Source organism: Cryptomeria japonica, chromosome 6 (assembly GCF_030272615.1).
Source record: "Cryptomeria japonica chromosome 6, Sugi_1.0, whole genome shotgun sequence".
In the NCBI taxonomy this organism is placed as follows: domain Eukaryota; kingdom Viridiplantae; phylum Streptophyta; class Pinopsida; order Cupressales; family Cupressaceae; genus Cryptomeria; species Cryptomeria japonica.
In genome coordinates, this window is record NC_081410.1 from 47,680,677 (window position 1) to 47,702,784 (window position 22,108).

At 33.8% G+C, this 22,108-nt stretch overlaps 4 protein-coding genes across 4 annotated transcripts; all 4 read right to left on the bottom strand.

Moving 5' to 3' along the window:
• Positions 1-4,524: 4,524 nt before the first annotated feature.
• LOC131079398 (ent-kaurene oxidase, chloroplastic) lies at positions 4,525-7,233 on the bottom strand. Its single transcript, XM_058017317.2, has 8 exons — positions 7,081-7,233; positions 6,818-6,981; positions 6,433-6,594; positions 6,143-6,283; positions 5,621-5,881; positions 5,302-5,463; positions 5,017-5,211; positions 4,525-4,941 (listed from the first exon to the last, which is right to left on the bottom strand). Exons 1-8 carry the CDS (start codon positions 7,193-7,195, stop codon positions 4,627-4,629), a joined length of 1,515 nt encoding a protein of 504 aa, XP_057873300.2. The 5' UTR covers positions 7,196-7,233; the 3' UTR covers positions 4,525-4,626.
• An 11,606-nt stretch (positions 7,234-18,839) lies between these two features.
• On the bottom strand, positions 18,840-19,526 carry LOC131079390 (ent-kaurene oxidase 2-like). Its single transcript, XM_058017307.2, has 3 exons — positions 19,443-19,526; positions 19,134-19,295; positions 18,840-19,043 (listed from the first exon to the last, which is right to left on the bottom strand). The coding sequence occupies exons 1-3, from the start codon at positions 19,524-19,526 to the stop codon at positions 18,840-18,842; spliced, it is 450 nt and encodes a 149-aa protein (XP_057873290.2).
• An 84-nt stretch (positions 19,527-19,610) lies between these two features.
• Positions 19,611-20,598, bottom strand: LOC131856015 (ent-kaurene oxidase, chloroplastic-like). The gene is made up of 3 exons (XM_059207071.1): positions 20,443-20,598; positions 19,965-20,105; positions 19,611-19,703 (listed from the first exon to the last, which is right to left on the bottom strand). Exons 1-3 carry the CDS (start codon positions 20,524-20,526, stop codon positions 19,629-19,631), a joined length of 300 nt encoding a protein of 99 aa, XP_059063054.1. The 5' UTR covers positions 20,527-20,598; the 3' UTR covers positions 19,611-19,628.
• Positions 20,598-21,192, bottom strand: LOC131079392 (ent-kaurene oxidase-like protein 1). Its single transcript, XM_059221901.1, has 3 exons — positions 21,065-21,192; positions 20,816-20,979; positions 20,598-20,633 (listed from the first exon to the last, which is right to left on the bottom strand). The coding sequence occupies exons 1-3, from the start codon at positions 21,177-21,179 to the stop codon at positions 20,598-20,600; spliced, it is 315 nt and encodes a 104-aa protein (XP_059077884.1). The 5' UTR covers positions 21,180-21,192.
• Between the last annotated feature and the right edge of the window lie 916 nt (positions 21,193-22,108).

Here is a 22,108-nt window from a genome sequence, read left to right on the forward strand (position 1 = left end):
TATGAAGGAGTCTGAGCTATTGAAGAAGGCAGCAGACCTTGGAGTCACTGATGGATTAGGAGCAGTACCACTGGCTAAAGTCCTTCCACCAAGGAAACCTATAGGGTAGACTACAGGAGAGGGTACCTAGGAGCAGGAGGAAGAAATAGAAGTTACTGAAGATATACCTACTCAACCACCTTCAACAACTGCCACATGGGATCCAAGTACCAATGCCCCTGCACCACCACTAGTTAATATACCTGCAGGGCAACCTAGAGTGCAACATTTTAGGTCTAGCATCGAGGGAATAAGAGTTAGGAACATTGAATTCAATTCAGATTAGGAAGAAGAGGATCTCGAGAAACATCGACCACTAGGAGGAAAGAAAGAAGGGGGTGAGGTGGAGGACCTATTGAATGAAAGATTAGTTCTAACCCCTCAAGATCAAGAGGACCTCCTCAAGGACATAGTAGCCAAGCAAGGTAAAATACAGGCAGGTGAGGAAGAGATGAAATTCAATGAAGAGGTCAGTGGAAAATTGGGAGAATTACATAAGAAAAAGGCTTTTCAAACCAATCTAGCCCACCAAGTTACCTCACCTCAATATCTCGGGCAAACAGAGGTAGAGGAAAGACATGAAGCAGAGGAACAAGCGGAGGTCCACATTATAACTGCAGATATAGTGTCACATCAAGGTGACAAGGATGAAAATATACCACAATGGCTTGAGTTCACTTTTGATAAGAAAAAGAGAAAAGCGGAGCTTCCTAAGGTCACTTTGCAACAAGTAATCACCAAGGAGCCACCAAAGGTTAAGAAGCCACAAACCGTACATCATCTATTAAAAAAATGGGCTCCGGTGTAGTGATTACAGATGTGGCAGTTCCACTCCAAGCCAAGGGACAAGATTCCCCTAAGTATCAAATATCCCAGGTAAATTTGGGTAAACAAACCAAGTGGGGAGAGCTAGATACTTTGGAGTTAGCCACAAGTGTTGTTAGGGGGCGTGTAGAGAAAAAGCATACTTCAAACATGGAGCTCAAAGCACAACTAGGGCAAAACAAGCAGCTATTGATTGAAATGAGCAAGCCTCTAGACTCTTGTAGGGTTGACAACCTACCTTTGACCTCATCACTGCTAGAGGGAGAAGTGAAGGCACTAGTGGAGGTGAGACAGGTGGCCGCTACAGCTAAATCATGGCCCCAAGTAAATGCAACAAAGATTAGATTATTTCTGTAGGATACTATGAGGATATATCGTAGGGTAGTATAGGCAAGCAGAGCTTTAGCTTCTTGTTCCACACAATGGGAATGGAAGCTAAGCATTTTTAATAAGCAGTTCTGAATTTTGAATAAAGTATTACGGTTAAGGGAAGAGACAATAATGGAGGAGGACTTCTTAGGAGGGGACAGTTGTGAAAACTTGTAGTCCTATGTCTTCATTTTAGAGCTGAAGATTGAGATGTTTCAGCAGTATATGAAGGATGTGGTAGAGATTCGGGTTCCTCTCCTCAGAGAAATTTTGAAATATGAGAATTTTGTAAAACATATGCTTGGAGCCTTCGGTTTAGGATTAACTAGTACCGGAATAATGGAGCAACAACAAGTTTTGAATCAATGGGATGCATACAAGGCTCAACATTTGGGACCTCCGTCCCAGTTCGATGTCACCCTCATGGATAGGTACACATACTTAATCACTCAATGTCAAGAGGTCACAGAGGCAATAGGGGAGTTAGAGAAAGGAAAGAAGCATGCTGATGGAGTTTTGAAGAAGAATAAATTTAAAATTAAACACGTAGTTGATCCTCCTATCCAAGCAGTCACATTCATAATGGATAATTATAGAGCTTTTATTAAAAAGTGAAGGATGAACATACAGTTACTAAAGATAGCAGGGTTTTTGCATGACCCCCAATTTTGTATTTTTAGCTACAGCTCCAACTCAGGTTCCAATTTTGAGCAAAAATCTGCATGACTATGAAAATGTGGCTCATCCAGCATGGTCTTCGTAGTGCTCATGCAACCCCCATTTCGTAGTAGTTAATTGGAGTATCAAGGCAGAAACTTGCAAGTTAACTGTGACTCCTAGTTTCAGTTCTTAATTTAGGTTAGATTTATTTCCTAGATAATAGGGCAAAAAATCTTCTATAAATTGAGAATTTGGATTTATTTGTAGGGGTCCCCAAATTGATGATTTGTGGTCCACTTAGAGATTTTTAGAGCATTTTGCAGATTTTTAAGAAGTTGAGCTATTTTATTATGCATTCATTGAGATTAATATAAGAAGCGGCTTGTAGATTGCCTGATCTACATCTATATTGTACTAGATTGTTCTGTGTAATCTGGTAATGTCTATTATTTGGAGTTAGCAATGTGGTTTGATCTTTTTGTTTATCACTTTATGAATCATATTGTGCACGTCAGTGGTGTATGAGAATTACTATGATAAGCCATATTGTTGATGATTTTCTTTCCATAAGTCTGTGAAATTGATGATTTTGCAAGTTTACTGGAGGTCCGTCATTGAATGCTAACTTGGATAATATTTGATAATTTCTTTGATTGCAGGGAATTAACTGAGTAGTTCATTAAGTTGTTATTGTATTGGTTTTATTGTTATTTTCTTGTTCCCTTTTACTCTTCACGGTTTATTTTCCAGAGAATCTTAAATCATACAGTACAAAAAAAATGAAGTTCTACCATTCACGATCAGCAAGATTTAGTTGCAACCAATAGGCCCCCTTAACAGGTACAACCACATCAACCATTGGTCTTTCCATCACTTTCATGACCCGACTATAGAGACCTTGGGGTAGTGATTTTTCCCAAATTCATTGCTTTTCAGGAGAGGTGGTGAGTGTTCACATTGGCTACCTGACTATTGGCGAGTGTGTCAAAAATAATCGTCAACAGAAACTAGTGCTAGGAGGGCCTAGACTAGTCCCCTCGTTGGTTAACCACATATGGTACTTCCAGGAGACGGATTGATGCCTTTACCCAACCTAACCTCAACTACGAGAAAGATGACATTCTTACCCAACTATACGACTTTTCTTGGGACAGTACAAGAGATTATAATGATTGGTTACGAGAATGACAAGTCTTGGACAAGGAAAGACAAAGGGCTATACATATAGAAGCAGAGGCACAAAAACAACTTAATCCTCAAGAGAATCCACAAGAAAATCCACAACCACCTCCTCAACCAGAGAATTAAGGTACTAAGTTGGATCATATATCATCTTTCTCTCCCAAGAGATTCCACCAAGTCCTTAGGAGTAGTTCTGCACCATCCGACTTAGTAGAGTTAGGACCTGCCACTAGGAGAAAGATGAACAAAGCTAAGAAACAACCCTCAACAACCTCACCAGTACTCATCCATACTCAACGTAGAAGATCAATTGATTCTTAGTCCTCAGCCTATTGTTGCACCTTTTGTGACTCAACGTCCACCGTCACCACCTTCAATGGCCTACTTTAACCAAGACACCACACCACTAGGAACCATACCAGGGGTTATACATGACCTACCTAGAAACCCGGATAAGTTTTAAAGCAAATTTTACTATTTGGGGGGATGAATGGCTGATGAACATATTGAAGCATTCAAAGATGGGGTCGTTCGTAACCATATTGAACACCAAGATGTAGTATGTAGACTCTTCCCATATTCACTTGGGGAGAATGAATACAATTGGTATTTAACCTTACCTACAAATTCTATCATAGGCTGGAACGTCTTGGAGAAGGCTTTCATCGATCAATTCTGAGTGTATGTAGATCCTGGAACACTATACCATTAGTTTGCTTCTCTTAAGAAGTCACCAAATGAGTCGTTAACAACTTTTAATACTAGCTTCCAAAGGGCATTCAAGAGGCTACAAGCTCCTTACCAAGTAGCACCCAATGTAGTGATCGACTTGTATCTAAGAGCTATCGACCCTTGGACTGCTATATTTATTAAGAAAAGTGTTCCCCAAGATCAAAGGGACACTTTGGCAAAAGTCTTCGTGCTAGCAATTAGTATGAACCATGAGTTGAATCAAACCCCAGGATGGATCAGATATAATCTACCTATAGGGGTGAATCAAGGGAACTACAAACAACTCATAGGCATACCCTCACCTCTGCCAATAGGTGCCCCAACAATGAACCCGGTGCCAATCTATGCACCCCAACCTCAAACGAATCAATAGTTTGTTGCCCAAGCTTTGACTTGGCAAAATAAAATATATCATAGGGAAGAAACCATTCATAGTAAAAATGCCAATAACATTGAAGCACCCCTCTTAGCATAGCTTTCAATCCAAGATGAATATTAGGATTTTTTTTATTAAATACTTATTTAGTTTAAATTTTGACATTAAATAAAAATGAGACAATCTAAAATTCTATACTCAATTTAAGGGATTTTATTTTAATATTATTTACCATATTGTTATTTATATTAGGCATGAATATATTAATTATTTTTTTCATAAATAAATTGGTCATTGATTTGCAAAATAGGTTGATAGTTTGCATAAAGTAGGGAGCAAAGTTCAAATATAAGTTAATTTATTTATACATACATATATGATATCAAGCATCATAAAAGATGATATAATATAATTATTCAAAAACTAGAACATGGAGACATGGATTATGCATTTCTTGGTGTTAGAATTGAAAAGAGAGGATGTTGCTTGTGAGTTCCTGTATTTATTATGGTGTCATAGTCTTCCTCATGTCCTGTTGGCATTTTCAATTCAAAGTTTTGAACAATCCTCCCAATAACCAAAGACGCTATTGTCACTGCTTGTGCCCATCCTGCACACAATCTATTTCCTGCTCCAAACACCATGGTCCTATAAATATCCTCTTCTACTGGAAACTCTAGTTGTCTTTCTGGTCTCCATTCCTCTGAGTTTTTCCATTCTCCCTCGTAATTATTTGCTCCCCATATATTAATTAATATCTAAATAATAAAAAAGAAGCAATTAGTAAATGATCAAAATAATTATGTATATTTTCTTAAGTTCTTTTATTTTACCTCCCATCCTGCTGGAACATGGTAGCCGTCAATCTCCACATCCTCGTGGACGATCCGTAGTGGCACTAGAGGCAAAGGAGAATGTCTGCGTACTGTCTCGTAAAATATTCCCTTCAGATATGCCAATTTCCCCAAATCCTCTTCTTCTAATGCTTTATTTCCACATACTTGTTCTAGCTCTTTGTACAGTCGTTCCTGTGGGTCTCATGGTAGGATTTCAGAAATTTTGCATTGAAATAGAATGATTTCATTGATAAAAATGGGAAAGCTTGTGCAGAAAAGTACCTGAGTGTGAGGATGTTTGGCGAGGTTGAAGAAAGCCCAGACCATAGCAACATGACTTGTGGTAGTGCTTTCAATAACAGGCTCCCATATAGCAGTCTCCAACTGCCTCTCACTCAGAATCTCCCCTTCCTTGAGAAGCATGTCTAGATATCCTTTCCATTCCTTCACCCATTAACACACTTCATCATCTAATAAATATACACTCGAAGAAGCAAGCAAACCCTAAAAATATATATGGGTTAAGATGTAACCTTGAAACTATTATTTCAGATACAGGACAAATGGGTTTTAGCCATATTATGGTAGAATGTGAAGGTACCTTTCCGGAGGCTAGAAGATCCCTCTCTTGGCGAATAAGAGCCTTCACAAGTGCTGACCTCCTCTTCGTCACATCATCTAACATTTTACGTAGTTTTTTGTTAGGAAACCATCGATTTACAAAGGGAAGGAAGTCTCTCCAATTGATTTCCAGAGCAGCATTTCCAGGATCTCCAACTATAAGATTATACATGTCTTGCACCGATACAATTTCACTGCCTAACTCTTCAACGTATAAGGGTTCCACAGTTTTGCCTATCACCTGTAATCCATGCCAAATTAATTCAATATATTACCAGTTGAACTAACAAACTTTCTACAATTGAACTACTGAGCTTTTTTGGTTTAAAAAAAGTTACCAGCTGGCCTAACAAACAGTCTGCCTCTTTTGTTTATGAAAATTATAAATCTATTTGATGGATAAGTTCTTCCAAGTTTCAATACTAAACTATAAATAATGTAAGTTAAAATGTTGCATAGATGGTCCTTCCACATTATAGATTACTGTACTATGAGAAGTTACTTGATTTAGAGCAAAAGGAAACAAGTGATCAAGTATGATCTTGCTCATGTTCACTGTATCATTGCAAGCCTCCTTTAACTCCAGATACACGGAAGTTATTAGCTTCTGCACCATTTCCTCTCGCATGAATGCATTATTTCTCTGTTTGCACAAGTAGATAACACATATGTTATCAAGAGTAAAAAATCTTATCAAAGAAATAGTTAAGGAATTTGATAAGAAAATGGGTATAAAAGTATGCAGCAGCTGAGTAAAATGGTGCTGAAACAGAAGACTGGAAAGAAATATACTTGAGGAGTTGTTCCGAGGAGGTGTGAGACCATGAGCTTCTTCATCAAGCGATGATCTCTTCCATAGTCAGACAAGGCCACCATTGTCTGATCCAAAGACAGCACTTTCAAGGCTGTGGTCAGATTTTTCGCTGTGATAGATGAATGATGCTCTGTCATGGCCTGCAACCCACATTTACATTCTCAAGAACCTTGATTTATAAAAACTAACTTCCATTTGAAGAAAAAATTGGTTGTATAGAAACATGTTGAAAGCGTTGAGTTCATATGTAACAAACACATACCATGTATTGTTATCTTTATGAACTGATATGCCATCAACACACCATTTTGACTGCAAAGATTGCTGAGATTTAAACTGGGCAGATTCATAATAACAACTTACCTGTCTGGCAGCTTTGGCCGAATTCAATACAACAACAGCAGATGAAAAGCCAGTACGAACAGAATAGACAGGACCATAGCATTTAGCCCACTGGTAGAATGTTCTATGAGGCACCTTATCCTTGAACAGAACAAGGTCCCTCACAACCATCCATGCACCCACAACTGTATGCATTCACAGTTTCTTCAGATTATTACATTTTCTTCACTCAATACTCATTATTAAGTAACAAAGAACAGAAGACAAAAAAACATGAAGCTAACCTGGTGGGTATTTCTTCTTCTCTGATGATCTAGATCTGATGGCGATAAGTACTAAACCCACCACCATTACAATCTGAATGGCAGTCCAGACTTCAAACAAATAAGAACTGGACATATTGCTCAACCAGTATTTGCTTAACAAGAGATACAGAATATGAGCTCCCACAACACATATATATAGGTAAAGCATGTGAAATTAACAGTTTTAATATTGTCTAATGACTATTTATGATCATGCAAGTTTACCCGGGTCCTCTTTATCAATACCATGTGAAAAATGCTCCATCTCATGAGGTCCAATTATTTGTGGCTACGTTGTAATCTTTTCTAAAATATAATATTCCAGAATAGTTTTATGGCTTTTCAACACAAATAATAAAGGTGACAATGAAATTTGTCTGGTGACAATGAAATTTGTCTTATTGTATGTTTTATAATTACGTCGAAGGCATCTTCTTCTATGAAATGGACCACCTCAAAAATTAAATCGACGGTGTACATTTCACTAGAGGTGTCCAAGACGATTGAACCGTCTGCCACCGTCGATTGTGAAAAATTTGCTTAACCTACAAACTCTTCCATCATGCACGGCAATATTAACTCTGCCATTTCACCACAGAACATACATGCCCGTTGGGGCCCACCCAATGCTAGCGAAAAAGACAGAACGTTTTTATTTTCGTCTCTTGCATTTTAATTACTCCCATCGACCTTTTATTTGACTATTGTCATTGCTTCATCTTGTAGTATGGGCATTTGTAAAAAATAATATAATATTGAGTTTGTCTAATATTCAATATTTTAAATGGTGACTATACACTTCCTGCCACGTATAGATAATCCTTAAAAGAAGGAATTATTTACATTAAACAAATATTTAGTTTAAAACCTATGGGAGGGGAGAAGGAGCCCACCCAAGACTCTCTTCAAAAAGGAATCTAAGTTTTCTTAGACTTACCATTTTCTCTTATATCCCTCACGTAAGCCTAAGCTAAGAAAGGAAAAGTTTTAATGAGAATAAATTATTATTATTTACAATTTACTCTAATAAAGTTAATTTCAATATTATCTCATTTTAAATGTTTTTTTCAAGATGTGAAATTAACTTTAGATTTAGTTTTTTTTTAAATTATATTTCATGTAAGTTACAATAAATTAAGATTAATAAAGTTTTAAGTTCTAATATCATTTTGTCAAATGTTCTTATACATGTCTAAAACTTCCATTGCTTATCTTATTTTATCAATGGTGTATATTAGATAAAAAAAAGTCATAGACAAAATGAAACATTACCTATTATAGGAAAAATATGTGATAATGATAAACCTTAAAGAAGTATAAGTAAGAAATATTAAGTCAATTTTTATTTCATTTGGAAGTTTGGGGAATTATACGTATATTTATATGCGTAGAACATAAGTTGGTATGAGCTCCCTTGACATGTAGAAGCAATAACTCATTATCAAGAAGGATTTTATTAAAAAAAAAATATTATAAGAAAAGATTGTGCAAATTTTGTTCTATTTATTTTTATATATTAAGAGGGAATATTTTGAGTATTAACATCTAAATGTTGACAATAAGAAATTTAGAAATCCTCCTTAAAATTGAATTGATACTATATTACAACATGACAAAAGAGTATTTCAATTTAAATGTGTTTAGGGCCATAAAAGGTATACTGTGACCTTCCTTAAACTATGATAACTAATCTTCTATAAACATTATCTTCATAACCTTCATAGTATATGAATATTAGAAATAGGGAAATAAGTTTAGGCACATCCTAAGTTCTTAAAATACATTATCATTATTAAAGGAATGGTAGAGAGAGAGTGCTCAATTGTTTCTTCTAGAACATATAGGAATGGTATTGGGTTATGCATTGTGATCTCCTTAAATTTATGTCTTCATTATATTGATCTTTAGAAACTTAAGAATATGATAATTATGAAAATACTATCTTATGTGTTCCTATTGGAAATGAGGTTATGTTTATCTTGTCCTAGTTATGGTTGATTACTAATCTTTAGACCTAGGAAATTTCCATAATGTTCACCTTACTCTAGAGTAAGTGTAGAATCATTAGGCAAGGAACTATGGATTATAGAAGAATAGAGATATCAATGTCTTACATAATGTCAACTCTAAGGAACCATGCTTCCACCTTAACATTATTGAGATTCTTGTCACTAATGAAAATATGATAATGTCCAATGTTCATCAGAAAAACATGATAAGTTACATCAATGTTTATGATCAAAATTTAACTACAGAGGAGTTAGTCACATAATTACATTATAATTTGTTTTAATTTTTTTAATTTTTTTTTCAGTTAATTCTATAATATAACTTTATATGAGTGTAGAACATAAAAGATATAATATTTTTATTTTTCAAATAAATTTTGAAATGTACAAGAATAAATTTTGAAATTTATTTTGATTTTATGATTATTAAATAAATTTGATTCACTCTTTATGTTTAAGGAAATTTTACAATGACAAGGTATGAAGCATCATTTTGTGATCGTAGCCATAAATACTAAATGATGATCATATATAATTTTTAAAAAAGTCTAAAACTATAAAATAAATTTATAAGTAAATTAAAAATTAAAAAAAACACTTTTAAATAATTTTGAAGTAAAATTAGACAACTCTTCAATAAATAAAAATAGGTCTTCAAATCTCCCATTAATGAAGATGAGAGTCTTAATTCTTCAAATTTAAGAGTGGGAATCAAATGGTCTTCTCCTAATGACTATGTGAAATTGAATTTTAATCAAATGGTTTTCTCCTAGTGACTATGTAAAATTGAATTTTAATGTTAAGTCAAAAGAAAATTCTAGAATATCCCACACTTGTTCAATTTTGAGATGAACATAGTAAACTAATTAGTGTCACTTTAAAAGAAAAAGAAAAAAAAAGATATGGGTAATGAGGATAAAACTCAAACCTTCATCCTCGGATTACAAATTTGTGAACTAAAAGAAACTCCTAAGGTAGAGATCAAATGATATTTTATGGTAATTGTTAACTACATCATAGACAGAAATTGATCAATGGAAAAATCAATAATATACTTCGAAGTGTCTAGCCTCTTTAGGGCTTACTGAATAAGTACATTGTCAAACATATTTGTAGAGAGATTAATGGTGAGGTCAATACCATGGCTAATTATGTTTTCATGTTGACATTAATAGTTGTAATTAACAACAAGGTGGGCACTTGGATACCACTAAAATCAAAATTTGATGCATCTTCTTAGACTATCAAATCCTCGTTCTAGCTTATTGCATAAAGCTATTGAAGATTGATGGAGTTAATAATATTTTCTTTTGCATTGTGTAATGTCTATCCCCGACTTCTTGAAGTTTGGATGGTAATCAAATGTGATTTCTCTACATCCCATCTCATTGTAGAGGGTACCTAAAGTCGATTCACACAATGTAGATGCGACTTTTTTCCATGTCTTGACTATATATATATTTATTACTTTCTCCATGGTAGGTGTATCCTCGCATTGTCCTTTGGGACTCTCTTCAATGTCTTGACTATTTATATCTTTATTTTTTTCTTTGTAGTAGGTGATAGAAGCATTTGCCATTACTTGAAGGCAAGCAAGATTTTTCTAGATTTTTTTAGCATAACTTGTTTATTTTGCTAACTCAACTCTCCTCCTCTACCCACAAAATCATATATACCTCTATTAGATTGGTAAAAAAATAAAGGTAGATGAACTTATTGAGTTGTGTTCAAGATGAGTGTTTAGAACTAGAAGATGAATTGCGTTGTTTATGATCTAATAGATTCTCCCAAAAGAATTTATGATTGTTGATCACTACTACTAGATAAACTTAAATATAACTTCGACATTTGTACTCATTTTACTTAAACATAAGATAAAGAAATACACGATCAAGAAGATGGCTAATACCTTAACCAAGAGTTACTTTGCCAAGGGGGTGGTTTGGAGATATTTTTAAGGAGGTGGTCGTTGGCTCTAAGAGAAATGTGAACACAAAAACAAGAGATCCCCCAGCAGATGTATAAGTCCGGCTACCTCCTAAATAATTATTAAAGAATTGTCTTATGTAGATGACGGTGACCAAAATAAGGTAATACTATTACCTATTGAAAATAAATTTACATAATATTTTAAATTGTGTTGAAAACATATATTCAATGGATAACAATTTATGATATGTAATGTAAGTATGTTATTTTTTTGGATTAATTTGTATTCTATATATTGTTGATTTGTAAATTATATGTAACATTTAAGTCAAGTAATCAACCTCATCTTAGTGAAAGATGTGTTAGATGGTTGTATATATTTCCTTTTCTTATTTTTTATATATTTATTTTCGTATCTTTATACATAGATTGGTTTATGGTGAAGGAGGGATATTACCTAACTATTTCACCATTTAAACCTTATTCACACTTTATTACATACAATTTACTTAGAGTGTTTACTTTTTATGTATCAAGTCATAAATCTAAGACATGTATCTTAATATAGTGTTATCCATTGTCGCGCCCTTACCTATAAAAATCATATCATTATGAATCAAATAAATATAATTATTTATTTCCACACTTATAGATTCCTTCATGATTTTTATGTTTCCATAGAATAAATATCATTTTTCATGCAAATATTTTGTTTCTTAAAATACAAGTACTTGAAATTTTATTTCAATTAGAAAATTATTTCTCCTAGTCAATACATCTACAATTATATTTAAATTTTCATTACTATTCGTTAATCCAAAAGAATAGATTTGTATAAATTCAACCAATCCATCCACATCACAAACTTCTTAAGAAAAAAAATGTCTTCATTTTGTTTTTGATTAGGATAAACAGGTTTTGAGGGGACCAGAAACCCCGTACAACAGGTTTTGAAGGGACCTAAAACCCACGGATTTTTAATGGATCTGGAACCAACAATGAAACGCTGCAGAGAGGAACAACAAAGCCTAACAACAGAAAAGCTACAGTCAACCAGACTGTAGAGGCACAACAACTGCTAGCCACACACAAAAGAGAGATAAAACAAACCAGGCTGGCAACAAGAGCGGATCTAAACCATCTTATAGATCTGAGAAACAAAACACAAGGATTTATCTAGCATCCTCAGCCAAAAAACAAGGTTTTCCCAAGTTCCCTTAACCAGTAATAGAGTCTCCAACTCACTAGCAACAAGAACATATCCTAACCAAAAAAACACACATTGGCCAAACTGGGCCCTTGAAAACTGCCAGCATCTAGCCCGTCCCTAATAAAATCAAAATACCAAGGGTTTTTCTAGGTTCCCTTAACCATGAGAGTGGGTTTTAAGAGGCTCCCACAACCTAAAAAGGGTTTTATACGACTCCTCCAACCAGTGGGCCCTTGAAGACTACTAACAACCAACCCTTCCCTGCAACAAGCAAGAAACATAGGGTTTTTCCAGGCTCCCTCAACCTTGAATGAGAGTTCAACAAAGCTCCCACAGCCTAACAACAGATCCACCAAACACCATCTGCAGCTCATGTGATCAAACACAACACCCAACTCCACCTCAATAAGAGAGAGGTCATCCCTGAAACAAACCATCTCCACCTCAATAGAAGAAGGTGTCACCTCAATAGTACAAGCCAAGGAAAACCAAAGGTGCTGAGAAATAGATAGGAGAGAAAGAGTCATGGGGGTCAAAATGTGAAGACAAGGATAAACTGGCCCCATCAGCAGAAATAGAAAGGGTTTTAAGAAGGATCCCTTAACCTTATCTTGAAACAAGAAAACTGGGGTATTCCTAAAATGCTCAGACTCAAAAAAACCACCCCATGGGGTTTTAATAGGCTCCCCAAACCACAAGCATTGGGTTTTATAATGGCTCCCAAAACCATAGCAGGGCTAGAACAATAGTTCCTCCTACCGAACACTAGAGAGAAGAGGGCAAAACGAGACCCCTGAACCTTCAACAACTCCCAAGGCACCAAGGGAAGAAAGAACTCTCTCAGAAAGAAAATGACATCCTGGAGCAGCCTCCTGCATCTAGTCAAGGGAAAACCAGCAAGACACATGTCCACCTGAATAGGAGATGGGGTCACCTTGATAAACCAAGCTAAGGAAAATCCTTGAGAAAGAAGGAAAACAAGAAACCCAGGAATGCACACAAATCTACGACCAACAATCCTCGAATAGAAAGGAAGCCAAAAACCACCCACATCATAGGCAAAAAACCCACACAAGATAACTAGTGGATTCAACACGAAGAAACAACGAATGGTGGGTATAGGAAAAAATAAACCACAACTTCCAGCCATCAGAAGGCTATACTATGAGGAAGATGGGGAAGGCACCCACAGTTCACCACACCACGACCCCATCTTAGCCAAAACAATAGCCCTCTTGGAGCCAACAGGGGTCGTGACCCAGTCTCCCAAGAGGCAGCCACAGTCAAGAAAGGGCCAACAGAAACCCATGAACACCGTCTGTGGGAAAGGAAACAGAGCACTCCCACCACCTTCAAACACGATCCCAGCCTCCACTCCATCCCCGCCTCCATTGGCATCCTCTACATCGACATCCCCTCTATCGGAATCCTCTGCCTCCTCCTCTGTAGCACAAACCCTAGCTCCCGACCCTCTTCCGCAACTGTTCCCGCTCATGTTACTAAAAGATAAAAAAATATGCTCCTTTCTTGTTTAAATGTATTCATTTTGTTAATCCTTTAAGTTATGGTATAAAATCCTTATATCCTTTTTTGGCATTTATTCAACTTTTCATTGAAATGTTTTGTTATTCGATCTTATTTACTCACTGTACACCATTTGTTATTTTGTTTGCATCACAATCAATTTGAAATGCCTTATCAAAGTGCATGATTTTCTATAATTCTCTTTCTCATTTTTTATATATTTTTTCTACTCTAATAGTTTGCATAGATTCTCTTCTATCTCCTCTCACAGCCTCATTTATTAGTGTACATATATCATTTATTTTTTTAATGAAATCCATATAAAAGTTATCTTATCCATAATTATTATTTTTAACTCTAGGATGTTTTCTTGTGTAAACCAATCAAAAATTTATTTCTCTTCTATTTAGGTCCATTTTGAAACCATTTGTCAAGATTAAAAATTAAACTACACTTCCATATATCTTTATAAAATTAAAAATTCATGATATTTATCAACATATTATTTTAACATGCCCACCCTCGACTCTAGTTGGTTGAAGTTAAACTTTGGTGGCTTGTCCAAAGGGAGCCCGGGTCAAGTGGGTGGGGGTGGTATCATCTGGGACCACAGAGGCAATGTTGTGTTGGCTTACATTAGAAAACTTGGGAGTGGAAACCCAAGCTTTGTTGAGGTGGTTTCTGCTTATCATGGTTTGATCATCATTAATGAAAGAAAGTACAACTGGATCATTATAAAAGGCGACTCGAGAAACACAATCCTCTTCCTAAAAAATGAAACTTCTTCATAGTGGAAATATAAAGGGTTGGTGGAAAAGTGCAAGTCTCTCATTCATAGCATTAGCCATGTCAAATAAATTCACATGAGGAGGGAGGGCAACAAAGTTGTAGATAGACTAGCTTCCTTAGGTCCATTATCGAAGAATATAAAATCTGGACTAATTATTGTGATCTTCCAGATTTGGTTCACGTAGCGATATATAAGGACATACAATATAATGGGTTATAATTCAGAATTTGAGTTTTTTATCCTAGCTGCCCCTTTGGCAAGTGATTGGGCATAACATCCCTAAAGACAATATCATCAAATCTCAATAAAGAAGGAAATATAATATTATCAGACCAAAGTTCATTCTCCAAACATGTATAGAGAAGTTGAGGACTAGAACACTAGATGAATATCTCATTCAATGAAAGAATCTACCAATTCAAGATGTCACATGATAAGATGAAGAGTTCATTCTCAAGAATCTATAATTTTTTAGCATTGAGGCTAATGGTTCTCTAAAGAGGGGACATGCTACATCCTTGATCTTATCAGTAGTTTTCAAGTGGCTACTATAACTCCTAACTAAGTCATATTATCATTGTATATTTCTATTTAGTTAATTAGGTTATCTTAGGCCTACATAGTCATATCTAACTCGACCTAGGTGATATCATAGAGGGTATATAAAGGAGGTAGAGAGTCTTATTTCAACATCGTATTGTGAATTTTTTTCTCATTGGAAATATTTAGTGGTCCACCCCTCAAAGTAGCTAGTTTTTCTTAGTCATTATAAAGTCTTTGCAACATATTTCATAATATATTCCTCTTTTGTTTAAGTTATTTCAAACTAGTGGATGAAATTTTGTTTAATGGTAATAGCAATATGATAATCAAGGATCTTAGAAATAGATTTATAAATCATTTAGGAATGGAAATTAGTAAGAACCGGTATCATAGAAGGCTTTGGCTTAGCCAACATACATTAATATCAATTTGGAATTATTTTCTATGCACAATTTAGTGAGAATGAATTTACCTATATACATTAAGTTGTCATTTGATGCATTTCCTTAGTGAGATGATGATGTAGATGATATATATAATGTGCCCTATTCTAGTTTTTTTGGCAATCTAATGTATATATTGATTCCCACTAGATTGAATATTATCTAATTAGTGGAAATTCTTAGCAAGTTTATTCCAACCCTAGTAAATAGAAATGGACTCACTTTAATTGGGTATTTCCAAGTCTTTTTTTGAGAAATATAATTATTTATTATCTTATCATGCTTCTAGTGATGTTAGGAAGTTATTACACATATAGGGGTTTGTTAATATAGATTAGGTAGGTTCCTTATATTTATATTATATTATGTGTATCAATTTAAATATTACATTTAGTCTAATTTATTAATTTAATTTTAATAAATTATGACAACATCTACTTTAATTATTTTGTGATTTAAAAGATTTTCTTAAAACAAATATATTAATAGTTTTATGATGAGTATACTCTATGATACACTAAAAATAGCTTTGTGGTTGCACATTGGAGTATGAACAAGCCAATCCCCCTATTAGACAAACGAGAAAATACTCTTAACCCAAATAAAATATTAGTTCAAACAAAATTATACACCATAATGAATAAACCATCCATAGTAAAAATTCCAATAAAATTGAAGCACCCGCCTTAGCATAACTTTTAATCTAAGATTAATACTATATATTTTTTTTACTAAATAAGTTTATTTTGTTTAAATTTTGACATAAAATAAAAATGCCACAATCTAACATTCTATATTTAATTTAAAAATATGTATATTTTAATATTAGTTAATATCTTGCTATTTAGGTTAGGTATGAAAATGATATTTTGTCCCATAAATAAATTGATCATTGATTTCTGAAATAGATACAAATGATGGTTTGGATAGAGTAGGTAGTGAAGTTCAAATATAAGAAAAAAAAATTATACATACATTTAAGATATCAATAATCATAAAAGATGATATAATATAACTATCCAAACACTAGAACATGGAGATATGGAAATCATACATTTCTTGGTGTGAGGATTGAAAAAAGAGGATTTAGGTTGTGAGTTCCAGTGTTTATTATTGTGTCATAGTCTTCCTCGTGTCCAATCGGGATTTTTAGTTTAAAGTTTTGAACAATCCTCCCAATAACCAAGGAAGCTATTGTCACTGCTTGTGCCCATCCTGCACACAATCTATTCCCCGCTCCAAATACCATGGTCCTATAAATATCCTCTTCTACTAGAAACTCTAGTTGTCTCTCTAGTTTCCACTCCTTGGAATTTTTCCATTCTCCCTCATAATTATTTGCTCCCCATATATTGATTAATATCTAAATAATAAACAATAAAAAACAATTAGTAAATTATCAATTTAATTAAACATATTTTCAAAAAGAAATTTGCCAAAGCTTTTTTTTTTAAAATAGAGAAATAAATTTAAATTCGATCAATACATCAATAAGCTAATTGTACGAGAGTTTTCATAATACTTATAAGTGGCATATATATTTGCACTTATTCTTTTTTTAAGATTTTTTATTTGAGAATTATGAATATATTTATTTATTTATTTAAAAAAATGCATCTAATTATAACTTAACTAATGGCAATTTAAGAAAATATCTATTTATATTTTAAGTTTATCTTCTTCTTTTTTTAATTTAAAAAATATGTATATTTTTTTTGTAGTTTCATAAAATCAAAAATAGATTTAAAGAAAATATGACTAATATGTCATATTTGTTTATGGTAAGAAGGCGCAATTGATAGATTTTCTTCACATATATTAAATTACCTCAATTAATTACTAAATAATTACTAAATTACCTTGTGGAATGTCGACCATAACCCCACCGCCTGGCATAAAACCTTTGAGAAGCTATGGAAATCTCCCATCTCCCTAAGATTAAATTCTTCAAATGGCAATTGTTACTAGATAGATTGCCTATTAGGAATAATTTGGTTGCATATGACCTTTGCTCGGTTTGCAAGAAGCCTGAGTTCGCTCGTCACATCTTCCTTGACTGCCCCTTTGCTATAAAGATATGGTTAATGTTTGGAGTCTCTATCACTAAACATGTCCTTACCTATGATATAGTTACCGGTTTCATCCATAGACTTAAAAATGATGCTAACTTAATTTGGCAAATTCTGTCTTCTTTCATACTTTGGTTTATTTGGAAACTCAGAAATGAGGAGAAGTTTCAAGGTAATGTTAGGGAACTTATTGGTTTTATTTTAAAACTTACACATTACAAAATTGCTACATAGGTTTGCTTTCTGATGAACGTTGAGTGAAAAAAACTGTTGCGGTTCCTCAAAGAAGGCCGAGCCACCATGTTTGTCTACGAAATGCAAGATGGATATGAATGGGCCACGATCACAGAGAACCAAACCGCCTTTGAGATTGAAGTAAAGAAACTGATTAAGGGACTTCAAGATACCAGAGTTCCCCCCTTCAATAGGATAGACATGTGCATACAGATCATGGAAAGGAAGAAGGTGGTCTGGATGGAAGGACCACGTGGCTAGAAGACAAGGGTGATATCTTGCACTAAGCACCTTATGACAACAACCATAACTATATTTACTCCTTAGTGTTTCCTATTTCTGAGTTTTTGTAGATCACTGTGTATGCTACTCGTCTAAATCTTTTTGGTTCACTGCTTGACGGTTGAGGCCCTGCCTCCCCTCAACTCTTTTGTATAAACTCTTTTTCGGTCTCTCGATCTCTAATATAAAAATAATAAGAATTATTTCAATTTTAATTTAAAAATATGTATTATTTTAATTTAATTGTAAATGTATGACAGCTTCACGAAAAATTAACTATTATTTTAATAAATAAATGATATAATATAATATTTATCATTTTATTTAAAATAATTTACTTTAAATTTAATATACATTCATTTATATTTTTATTAAAATTTCAAGTTATTAAAAATAAAAAAACAAATCTATAAATGGAAAAAATAAATTAATAAGTAATCACCTATATTGAAATATGAATAAATATTTTAATTATTTTTTAACATTAAATTGATAATTGTGTTAACATAAAAAAATAATATATTTTATAGAAGTCACTCATTATAATTATCTTTTAATTGATTTAAAATCTAACTGTTTAATGGTTTTTCCAACAGTCTATGTATGAATCTAAGTGTTTACTGTTTTGTTTTTAACACTGAAATTGTTGGTAACCTTTCTTAAATTCTTATATTTTAAGTGCAAAAGCTAATGATCGATAAACTTTTATTTTACCTCCCATTCTGCTGGAACATGATAGCCGTCGATCTCCACATCTTCATGGACTATACGTAGCGGCACCAGAGGCAATGGAGAATGTCTGCGCACTGTTTCATAAAATATTGCTTTAAGATATGGCAATTTGCCCAAATCTTCCTCTTCTACCGCCTTCTTTCCACATACTTGCTTTAGCTCTGTGTAAAGTCGTTCCTGTGGGACTCATGGTACAATTTCAGAAATTGTGCATTGAAATAGAATGAATTTATTGATAAAAATGGGAAAGCTTTTGCAGAAAAGTACCTGAGTGTGAGGATGCTTTGCAAGGTTGAAGAAAGTCCAGACCATAGCAACATGACTTGTAGTAGTGCTTTCAATAACAGGCTCCCATATTGCAGTCTCCAGCTGCCTCTCACTCAGAATCTCACCTTCCTCGAGGAGCATATCTAGATATCCTTTCGATTCCTTCACCCATTAACACATTTCATCATCTAATAAATATACACTCGAAGAAGCAAGGAAACCCTTAAAATATATATCATGGGTTAAAATGTAACCCTAAAACTGTTATTTCAGATACACGACAAATGGGTTTTAGCCATAGTATGGTACCTTTCCGGAGGCTAGAAGATCCCTCTCTTGGCGAATAAGAGCCTTCACAAGTGCTGACCTCCTCCTCGTCACATCGTCTACCATTTTACGTAGATTTTTGTTAGGAAGCCATCGGTTTACAAAGGGAAGGAAGTGTCTCCAATTGATTTCCAGAGCAGCATTTCCAGGAACTCCAACTATAAGATTTTACATGTCCTGCACCGATACAACTTTACAGCCCAGTTCTTCAATGTATAAGGGTTCCACAGTTCTGCCTATCACCTGTAATCCATGCCAAATTAATTCAATATATTACCAGTTGAACTAACAAACTTTCTACAATTGAAACTACTGAGCTTTTTTGGTATAAAAAAGTTACCAGATAACCTAACAAATATTCTGCCTTTTTTGTTTATGAAAATTATAAATTTATTTGATGGATAAGTTCTTCCAAGTTTCAATACTAAACTATAAATAATGTAAGTTAACATGTTGCATATTTGGTGCTTCCACATTATAGATAACTGTGCTATGAGAAGTTACTTGATTTAGAGCAAAAGGAAACAAGTGATCAAGTATGATCTTGCTCATGTTCACTGTATCATTGCAAGCCTCCTTTAACTCCAGATACACGGAAGCTATTAGCTTCTCCACCATTTCCTCTCGCATTAATGCATTATTTCTCTGTTTTCACAAGTAGATGACACATATGTTATCAAGAGTATCAAAGAAACAGTTAAGGAATTCGATAAGAGTCAGTTTTAAACTTCATACGTTAAGCAACATATTAAGCTTAGAGAATGTTAGTCAAGTCTGAGTGTTTAACACTTTTAAGTTTAAAAATGTATTCTTAGTGTGACCACACACTTTAAGCAATATATTAAGCCTAAAAAATTTCAAAACTTTTAAGCTTAGAAATATAAACTTAATGTGTGCCATTTAAGCCATTCCCTTGATACACAGATGGGTATAAAATTATGCATCTGATAAGGGTGATGAAACAAAAGATTAAAGACATTACTTGAGGAGCAGTTCCGAGGAGGTGTGAGACCATGAGCTTCTTCATCAAGCGATGATCTCTTCCATAGTCTGACAAGGCCACCATTGTCTGATCCAACGACAGCACTTTCAAGGCTGTGGTCAGATTTTTCGCTGTAATAGATGAATGATGTTCTGTCATGGCCTGCAACCCACACTTACATTCTCAAGAACCTTGATTTATAAAAACTTCTATTTGAGGAAAAAAAAAACGATTTTATAGAAACACGTTGAAAGTATTGAGCTTATAGATAACAAACATGATAACTTTATGAACTGATATTGCATCAACACACCTTTTGTGACTGCAAAGATTTCTGAGATTTAAACTGGGCAGATTTATAATAACAACTTACCTGTCTGGCAGCTTTGGCTGAATTCAATACAACAACAGCAGATGTAAGGCCAGTACGGACAGAATAGATAGGACCATAGCATTTAGCCCACTGGTAGAATGTCCTATGAGGCACCTTATCCTTGAACAGAACAAGATCCCTCACAACCATCCATGCACCCACAACTGCATGCATTCACAATTCTTCATTCACTAATCATTTTCCATATGAAGTAACAAAGAACAGAAGACAAAAAAACATGAAGCTAACCTGGTGGGTATTTCTTCTTCTTTGATGATCTAGATCTGATGGCGATAAGTACTAAACCCACCGCCATTACAATCTGAATGGCAGTCCAGGCTTCAAACAAATAAGAGCTGGACATATTGCTCAACCAGTATTTGCTTAACAAGAGATACAGAATATGAGCTCCCCCAACACATATATATAGGTAAAGCATGGGTAAATAATAGTTAAAATATTGTAAAATAATTATTTATGATCATGCAAGTTTACCCGGGTCCTCTTTACCAATACCATGTGAAAAATGCTCCATGTCATGAGAGCCAATTATTTGTGGCTACGTTGTAATTTTTTTTTAAATATAGTATTGGAATTACTCTTTTATGGTTTTTCAACAAATAATAAAGGTGACAATGAAATTTGTCTTATTGTATGATAATTATTTAAGTTCAGACAATGTTATGTAATTTTATGACTTTGTTTAGAAGATTTTCATTTGAAATGATAAAGTTGATAATGAGTTTTGTGTCTTGTTTTCTATGTTCTAAGTTGATAAGAATAATACATTTTCTGAATGAAAATAATGAAATTTTATAATTATTTAAGATCACAAAATGTTCTAGAGTTTACACGAGGGCCTGTTATATATTATTATATTTGAAAGATTATTTATGATATGTTTGGGGGACATCTTTTTTTTTTTACTATGTTTAAATGATCTTACCTCAAATAATAAAGCTGGTGATGAATTTTTTTGTCTTGTTCTGTATGTTCCTAAGTTGATGAGGGTGAAGTATTTTGTATGTACAAATAATCAAATTTAATAATTATTCAAGATCAACATATTTTTTTAATGAGATTACAAATCTTTTTAATTTTTATTTTTAAGAATAATAAAGAATTAGTTACATAATTACATGAAAATTTGTTATAATTAATTTTTTTTATTTTAGTAAATTTCTATAATATAACTTTATATGAGTGTAGAATATAATAGATATAATATTTTTAGTTGGCAAATCAATTTTCAAATGTATGAAAATAAAGTTTTTAGCTTATTTTGATTTTATG